The following is a 9,224-nucleotide window of genomic DNA, read 5'->3' on the forward strand; positions in this document are numbered from 1 at the left end:
ATGTACTTTCTAATTTTGTCCAGTTACGGTGTGTTGTATTCTTAATGACACTGAGGTGCCAAATAATTCAACATCTGTCATCACAACAATTTGCAAGTTAGATGGCCAGGATTGGGCAATTTGTATGCTTTCACCATTTTCCTGCTACCTTTTTCTGCATAATCAGTAATTAATTAGTAATTAATTTCATATAAATGGCCTGTTATGGCATGAAACTCAAGTGCGCCAAGAATTCCACCTTTCTATTTGTCAACTGGTTATTTCAGTCTCCCAACAATAAACTTCGGTTAGGGAACGTTTCCATTGACTGTGAAGATAGATTGTTGCACAGAGGATCCTTTTTCAAAAATATGAACCCCCTTCATTCTCAGTGTACACCTACTTCATATCATGTATCACACTTCCATTCTCCTGACCAGAGTTGTTGCGTTAGTTGTTCCGATTTTCATGTTACATGCAAAGAATTGGATAAACAATATAGAAACGATTGAACCACATCAAAATTAATGCTCGTTGTAAATTTAAAACCACCACAGCTAATCAATGCTCCACAGAATAATTGAAAAAATTAATAGTGTTTACTCATTGTTTAATATTTTTGAATCTCCCATTTACTTCTCCCAACACTTCATCCCAATCTCTACATGAAGCAAAATCATACTGATGAGCTTCAATTTTATTTGCCTCAATTATTTTCTTTTCGATCTTTTTCTCGACACCATGTTAGATGCAAACCTTTATTTACTCGCATTTTCTTACAACATTGCTTATTTAAAAGCTTAATCATTTTATAACCAAATAACTTAAATGCAATGCATACGATTTATGATATCTCCACTTAAAAATCTGGGCATTTTCTGGGCAACATGAAATTAACACCGCGCGATCCCCTCCTAGTCTAATGCTAAGTCCCTCAACTGCAACTTTCTTGAAATACAAGTTGAAGCAAATGTAGTATAACTTGCATGATTAAACAAGCAGATATTCTCCTACTCATAGGCATGCATGCTTCACTGGTCTCTGATCGCAACTTCCTTGCCGCATCATTGCAGCAAAGAGATGGGATCAGAACAAACTGAAGCTGTTTTCATGTGTGATTCAGGGGGTTGCTTTACGCCCGTTTTCTAACTGACCGATTAGTTTATTCTTAACACCCTCCTGACGCCATCCCAAAGCCACCAAAATAATAATAACAATAAAACAAGCAGAAATTTCCATTACGCCATCCCAGAGCCACCATGACAGCACTCAGAATTAAGTTACCAAATAAAAACTTCTCTGATGGAATAACCAATGAGCACTTAAATAGAATACCAGGTAACCATTCTGAGTAATAAAATGAACAAAATTGCAAACACCACCTTTACCTACCAACAAGCTCTTAGCAAAAAACTTGCACGCAACAAACAAAAATCAGACAAAGAGACAAGAACGACCTTGGGGCCCTCAGACTTTCGACAATCCGTATTAGAAGCATAATCAACAATCTCAACACTCCGTAAATCCAGGACTGTTATATAACCATTATTACACAGCCTTAAAAAAAGAAGAATATCATTCTGGATCAGCTAAACAAACAAGAAAAAGCAAGCAGATCACGGGCCTCATTATAAACACGTTACCATAAGCGTGTAGAATCCTACAAACTAAACCTACCAATATTCAGATTCTAGTTACACCGGGATAAGAAACTTAGAAGCTACCTCAAGATTCAGGTTCAAACTGTCAAAATATTTTTTACTCTCAAGTGCCAGAGCTACAGTAGCTCATTCAGCATGCTTCCAGAGTAGTAGACGTGCACACTTCCAGATAAGCAGGACTGATAAAACTCAACAAGAAGGACCAAAAATGCTGCCAGAGCCTTTACAGTAAGAGGGAAACAGTTGAAGTCCAAGCTAAAATTCAAAAGGATGGCATCAAGGCCTCAGGTGATTGAGGTTGAAGCTTTAACAGGTTCATCACTCTTAAACATGTAGAGTTGCCTTGAAGTGCTTCAACCATTGAGTAGATTAATGAACATTGGCCATCAAGATGACCTTGAAGTTCAAGGTCATCAGATATTGCCCAGTAACATATCTTCAAGGAAATCCTGAACAGAAGAACAGAAGATTGAAGGTACAAAAGCAGGCATATAAACTCCACTTGACAACCTAAAAGCACTCACATGGATCTGGTTAATGTGGCAAGACAGCAAGTACCGAATTCCAGACTCAAGACAGAGATCATTTTACCGCCACATGCCGCACAACAGACGAAAGTTTTATCCTGCACCAGAAAGAACAAAAGTCACAATCAGATAACACCTCAAGGCCCTGACAATAAACTTATGCAGCAAGAATGTATGACAACAAAATAAGCTAATTCAGAATTCTCCAGAGTTGTTCATCCCACAATCCCTGCAAAACAAGAAAAACTTCAGGAATGACTTCACAGAACAAGCAGAAGAGGAAAGCACAAGACAGTGCAAGATAAATGTTGAAAAACATATTCATCCCCTTCCTCAAACAGCAGACATAACCATAAAGTCAAATATAAATATTCTATAATAGGCAAGTTTCAAAAGATCGCAAAATAAAATGCTCCAGTTGTACTGGCTTCCTGCAAAATGACACTAAGGAGCAAATATGCAATTGCTTTCATCAAGTCATCATAGATCCCCGATCCACAGAGAAAAGAAGATTAAAATATCTGCATTCTACCTCAGTTCTGAAAACAGATATAGTCGTTCCCAACCCACATTAACCAGACAAATGCACATCCAAAATAGAATCAAAGGAGAAGCACTATTGGAAAGGAGCAGTAGTACATGCTACATGCATTATTGCCCCACCAAAACAAAGAGTAATATATCTTCTACTAGAACCATGAGCCTGTCAAGGTTCAAAATTTGATTGGGCATAGAGTGCAACTCAACTAAATATTACCCAAATTCCTAAAAAGGAACTAAGGTGTTGAAAGAGTTGCGCTCAAATAAAGGACAGTCGAATATAAGTTTCTTCCTACATACAGGCAAGACAGTCAAGTCTGCCATTTAGGTGCTCATATCAGTTCTGTCATTAATACTAGTCCCAGAAAAAAGAAAACTAACACAGAAAAGAGACAAGGGACATGAACAAATCAGTCATAATCTCTAGCTCATATCCATGCCATCTCCAACTTGACTGCAGATTGGACCAACAGCAGAGAATGATCTCTCAAACGGGGAGGGTTGAAATTGTGCATCCCGCCTGCGCTTAAAAGCACAGCTGTCAGGTGCAGAACTCTCAGCATCAAGCTTTCTCCGAACACCTTTCACAGCCTGTTCCTCAGCTGGGGTTAGAGGGAAAATCTGCCTGCTAACTCTGCAAAGAGAGCTGTGGTTATCATACAGAATTCTCTGGTTACAGTTTTTGTCGCAAATGTGAGTCAATCCAGTTAGTTTGCAGCGATACATGTTCCCACATATGTGTTCATTCTCGCATTTCCAGTCACACTTGTGGACACTGTCTGGGCCATCTTGACCAAGAATGCTCGACAGATAAATAACATTTGTAGGAACGGCTAACATACATTGGCCAAAGACCTCCATTTCCTTGGGTAAATCTGAAAACTTTTCAGGGGTTACGAAGTGCAACTTCTTATGCCTTTGTCCCAAACACTCTGCAGACCCAAGACAACACCAGAAACTGTCAAACTTGGTTGGAAGGACCTTTCTCAGAAAAGGCAGTAACCATGATTGGAAGAGAGTAGACAAACTATCTATGCTAGAGAACGAGTTTCTGTAGAACAGTTTAACTACTAACAATGTGAGGATGCGAGACAAAATGGTTGAAGAAAGTAGCCCATGTCATAGCTTTATTCTCAGCCAGCCATGGAATATATTCAGTGGAGGTTAAATGCCCCTCAATAAAGCATTATTCCCCAGATGAGGAAAGGCGCTTCAGGGGGGAGTATATAAGATTGGGAACTTGCATCAAGTATAGTAGTCAAACTACCCCAGGAAAGAGCTGAAAATGGATTCAAGGACTGAAATTATAAAACCGTGAAGATGCAGATTTTAGGCATACACAGGGACAGAAGAGCAAATCCTTTAGGGTCTTACACGTGGAGTAAAGAAAAGCCGAACATATTATATGAAGCAGGGAGTCAAAAAGTAAACCCAAGTCCTAACTTAAAAACTTCAATACCACGTCAGGTATTCAAGTTTCTCTGCAAAAAGGACGACAAATCTGACAAAAGGAGAGAGAGAGAGAGAGCAGGCATGAGCCTAGCAGGCTCACGGGTATAAACGTGTATGCTAACTAGTTTGGTAAGGTAATTTGTTGCAAAGCTAGAATCTTTATTGAAATTATCCATGGCAACATCAATACAACTCCTGTAGACAAGATTAAAGGACTACATATAAGAAGGAAAGAAAGAAAGAAACCGATTAAACAACGCCCATATACAGATTTGAAAGCCCTAAAAAGCAGATAATTAGATTAAATACTAGAAACCAAAAAACAGTTGACCAGCTAAAAGCAACAAATCTGTAGATACATATAAATGTAGAAAGAAAGAAAACAAGAAAGGCAATAAAGCAGGAAATCACTTACAGTATCTCCAGAAACAAAAAAGGGAAAGATCTTCTTCTTCGTCTCTCCAGTCTTTGATTGTTTTTTTTTTTTTTAATAGTCTCTCAAAACAGGCGAGAGTGTAGCAAGAAATTGGGGAGCGGAGGAGGGGGTATTTATAAGGGAGGACTGGGGAAGTCTTCCCTTGATCCGATTCTCTTGTTGACGTTGCGACTTTAAAGTTTAAACGGAGGACTAATGTGTAAATACCATTTAGATAATGTGAAAAAACGTAGAAAGATGTAAATGAAATGCGGGTCAAATTCCTGTGAAATGCATGGAATTCTTTTCCCCGATCCAAATGAGTACTGCTTTTGTAGACTCGGTCTACGCATCATTTTTCACGTCATACAACACAGTTGATATAACCACTGGTCCAAAAGCTGGTGGCTACCAATAAATCATTTAAAGCAATTGTCACATTAAGTGATTTTTTAAAAAATTTAGATGGGTATATAATGTATCCGTCTGGTTCGATGGTAGTTTAGTTCTCACCGACCTCCCTAGACTTAGATTAAGGGCCTGTTTGGAATCTCAAGTTTTTAGCAAGTTTGTATAATACTAATTTTTTAACAACTTTTGCTACAGAAACTCCAAAAAACTTATCAAAGTTTTTAACTTACAAACTTTCAAATAATACACAAAAAAATCCCCTTCCCTTTTCTTCTTTTCCTCCCCACCCCAACCCACCACCACCTCCGTCGTCGGCCACCATCTCCACCGTCGATTCCAGCGCCAATCACCTCTTCCGGTGCCGGTCTTCTTTTTTTAATCTCTGTCTTTTATTTTCTCCCTCTCCCTCTCCCCCACTCCTCCCCCACCACCCTTCCCCTCTGGCTGATTTGGTCACGAGACCAGGTGACCAGATCGCACCAGGGGAGGATGAGGATAGCGGGGGAAGGGGAGGAGAGGGGGACAAGGAAAACTACAAAAAAAAAAAAAAATCTTGTTGCTGCATCATCTGCCGGCAAGAAAAGGGGAGAAGAAGGAGAGGGAAAATTGGAAAAAAAAATTGTTTTGGTTGCTGCAAAACTCAGCTGCCGGTCTTCTTTTGCAGAGGCGGGCGAGGGAAAGGGGATGGGGTTCTGGCGGAGGGTCAGATAATCCATAACCTCTGTAATCAGGTGCAATGGCTCTGTAACCAGCCTTGGCCACAGCAATCATTTGGTGGCGTCAAGAGTACCATATCTCAGGGAATCCGTGAAAGAACAAAACAACTGATGGCCCACTTCCAATCTCAGCTACGTGAAGCTTTAGACCATCGTCAACTTGTATGAACTTGTGTTGGATTTGATCCATTTCTGAAGATCCCAAAAAGATGCAGAAAAGAACTAAAGAAACTTGTTTGATACTGTACTCCCAATTCTAAGAGGTGGCGGGGGAGAGAGAGGGGATGAGAAAAAAAGCAAAAAAAAAAAAAGAGGGGTGGCGGGGGAAGGAAGGGGAAGGGGGAGAGAGAGAAGGAAAGGGAGAAGAGAGATGGCGGGAGAGGGAGAGGGAGGGGTGGCTGCCATGGAAGAGAAAAAAAGAAAAAAAAAAGACAGAAAGAAAGTTGCTACCATGGAAGTCTCCGGAGAGGAAACAGTGGAGGGAGGAAGGAAAAGAAAAAAGAAAGAGAAAAAAAAAAAGAAAAAAGAAAATGAAAGAAAGAAAATGAAAAGAAAAAAAACTGTTTATCTTAAAAGTCTTTCTACAACTTCTACAGTGATCTACAGTAAAGTTTTATAAACACCCAAAAACTCACCTTTCAAACAGGCCCTAAAATAGTGTAGGATACTATAGATAAAGTGATGATTGACAAAAAAAAAAAAACACACACACACACACACAATTGATTTGGCTACATGGAACATCATTCAAAACGTTTTTTATATTTTGTAAAATGACTTTTTTCACCTCTCACTTTTAAAAGTATAATTTTATGTCACTTACAAATTCACATTAATCAAATTTAATCATTATCTAGATTTTTGATTAATTTTTTATCGGAATCCACCATGTGCTTTGCATGTAATCATTTTTAGGGACAAAATTATCAAATTAAGTTTTACATAATCCGATCCATAGTCTCTCACATTTCATAAAATGAATTTTTTCGTCTCTTATATTTTACAAAATAAAATTTTTCATCCCTCATTAAGCATATGCATAAAAAGTTTTTTTTTAATTCATATATATATCTATTTAATTTCATTTAAATAGTACGAATAACATGTAATATATTTCTATTTTTTTAGTATAAACAATAGTGTTCGAATATGAAACCTCTTACTTACACTCTCTCCTCCATACCACTCAACCAGTTTATTCAAGTAAAGTCAAATAAAATATATTACATACTATTTGTACTATCAAGGTAAAATCAAATATACATATACATCAATTTTTATATAAATAAGAAAAAATTATTCGTACACATGTCACAAACATGAATTTTTTTATTTTTCATTGATTATGTGTGCGAATAACTTTTTTAATTCATATATATCTATTGCTTCGTTTGGATTGGGCTATTTTTCAAAAACTAGTTTTTCAAATACAATATTACACTAAAAAAACATCTCATTCATATAATATATAAAAATAACTCACAAATATACACAAAAAAATTTTAAAAAATAAATTTTACAATATTTTCCACCTATCACCACTACTGCCACCAATCTCAACCCCTACCACCACCACCCCCTCCCTCTCCTCCGTCTCTCTCCTTCCCTTTTTCTCCTCCCTTCCCCTTCCTTCCCACCCCTCAACCCTCTCTTTTCTTTCGCCCCGCAATCTTGTCGCGGCTAGATTGAGAGGGGGAGCGGGAGAGTCGGGGGATGGGGTGGGAAGGAGAGGGAAGGAGGAAGAGGAAAGGGGAAGAGGGAGAGGAGCAAATAGGAGGGAAGAGGTGGTGGCGGTAGTAGGTGGGGGTGGTGGTTGTGAGTAGTAGGATTAATTTTTAAAAAGTATTTTAAAAATATTTTAATTTTAAAAGATATTTCAAAATATATTCAAAAAATTGCTCAAAAACCAAGACAAAAAAAAACTACAATAAAAGTTTTTCATATACACTGCTACAGTATTTTATTTAAAAAACAACTAATTCAAACGAATCCTATATTAATTTCACATGAATAGTACGAATAACATGTAATATATTTTTGTTTGACTTCACCTATAACTGTAATTAGTTTATTTATGTGAAATCAAGTAGAGATATATAACATGCTATTGTACTGTTCATGTGAAATCAAATAAACATATATATGAATTTTTAAAAATAAAAAATATTCGCATACATAATCAATGAAAGATGAAAATTTTTATTTTGTGAAATGTGAGAAACAAAAAAATTCATTTTATGAAATACGAGGGACGGAAAAATTCATTTTGTGAAATTCAAAAAATTATAGATTAGATTATATAAAATATAATTTGATAATTTTATCCCTAAAAAATGATTATGTGCAAGACGCATGATGAATTTTGAAAAAAAAAAGTTAAAAATCTAAATAGGAACCAAATTTGACAAATATAAATTTGTAAGTCACGTAAAATTATATCTTAAAAAATGAGGAACGAAAAAAGTTATTTTAACAATTTTTCCTTTGTTATATCCAAAACATATAACCTCAAAATCACAAAACACTCCAATTTTCTTCTGCTCCGTATTCCGGCAGAGACCGAACTTCTCCCATCCCAACCACGTCTACCTCCTATCTCCACCATTGAGTTTAATCATCACCACCATTGCTGTCAACTATCCACTCGAAATCATCACTTCTCCATTCTGCTAACCAATTACTGGATTTACTTCTCAAATCGTTTTGTTCCTTTAGAAGTGGTGGGTCGAATCTCCACCAAACTCACCAGCCATTTTCCTGGTTCTCAACCTGGGTTTTCAAACAAATATAAGTAAAAGAGAAAGAAAAATGAGGTTTGGAGATCATACAGAAGGATGGGATGGAGATTGTGGGAGGAAAGTCGAAAGAACCCTAATTTGGAAATTTGTTGCGAGTGAATTTTATTTCGGCTGCAAACTTTTTTTTTAACTAAAAAAAAAAAATCGCACGAAGAAGAAAAAGAAGAAGAATTCAGGTAGCAGAGAGACGCCCACCAAGCGAATGTGTTTCTGAATTGGTTCTGACGACATGGCAAATTGTGCACCAACTCCACCCACTTCTGGTCTTCCTTTTCTTTTTCTTATTTCCAAGTCCCAAGCGGTCGTCTTTGAATTTTTCTATTGCCACCAAATACACAGTACTGAGTTTGTTTAGATAGAATATTATTTGAAATAATTATTGTATTATTTGTTGTGATATGATGTATATAAGATAAAAAGATTGTTAAAAATATAAAAATGTGGATTAAGAAATATGTTTATGACATAAGTCAAATATTTTTTGACAAAGTAGAGGTATTGTACATGTAAAAAAGTACACTAACTAACAGTGGATGCGAAAGCAAATTATTTGGACAAATAATTATTATCCAAAAAATAATATGTAAGTAAAACATAGGACTGATATAACATGAGATATTAATAATATGAGCATAGTATCTCATATTATATCCGCCCCATGTTTTACTAATTATGCATAAGACAAGCATTAAGAGTGTAGGATAGAAAAATGGAAAAATAAGTGT

At 36.6% G+C, this 9,224-nt stretch overlaps 1 protein-coding gene across 2 annotated transcripts; it reads right to left on the bottom strand.

Annotated features, from left to right (window-relative positions):
- Positions 1–1,484: 1,484 nt before the first annotated feature.
- Positions 1,485–4,702, bottom strand: LOC113759395. Of its 2 annotated transcripts, XM_027301968.1 has the most exons (4): positions 4,575–4,702; positions 2,165–3,639; positions 1,693–2,089; positions 1,485–1,652 (listed from the first exon to the last, which is right to left on the bottom strand). In XM_027301968.1, the coding sequence occupies exon 2, from the start codon at positions 3,566–3,568 to the stop codon at positions 3,131–3,133; it is 438 nt and encodes a 145-aa protein (XP_027157769.1). In that variant the 5' UTR covers positions 3,569–3,639; positions 4,575–4,702; the 3' UTR covers positions 1,485–1,652; positions 1,693–2,089; positions 2,165–3,130. The 2 variants fall into 2 exon arrangements, with proteins under 2 accessions (XP_027157769.1, XP_027157768.1); XM_027301967.1 differs by having other exon boundaries at positions 1,485–2,089.
- Between the last annotated feature and the right edge of the window lie 4,522 nt (positions 4,703–9,224).

Source organism: Coffea eugenioides, chromosome 2, assembly GCF_003713205.1.
Source record: "Coffea eugenioides isolate CCC68of chromosome 2, Ceug_1.0, whole genome shotgun sequence".
Lineage (NCBI taxonomy): Eukaryota > Viridiplantae > Streptophyta > Magnoliopsida > Gentianales > Rubiaceae > Coffea > Coffea eugenioides.

Bases quoted from the DNA above. Each gene is read 5' to 3' on its own strand.
- LOC113759395 (XM_027301968.1), bottom strand. From the start codon at position 3,568: ATGGAGGTCTTTGGCCAATGTATGTTAGCCGTTCCTACAAATGTTATT.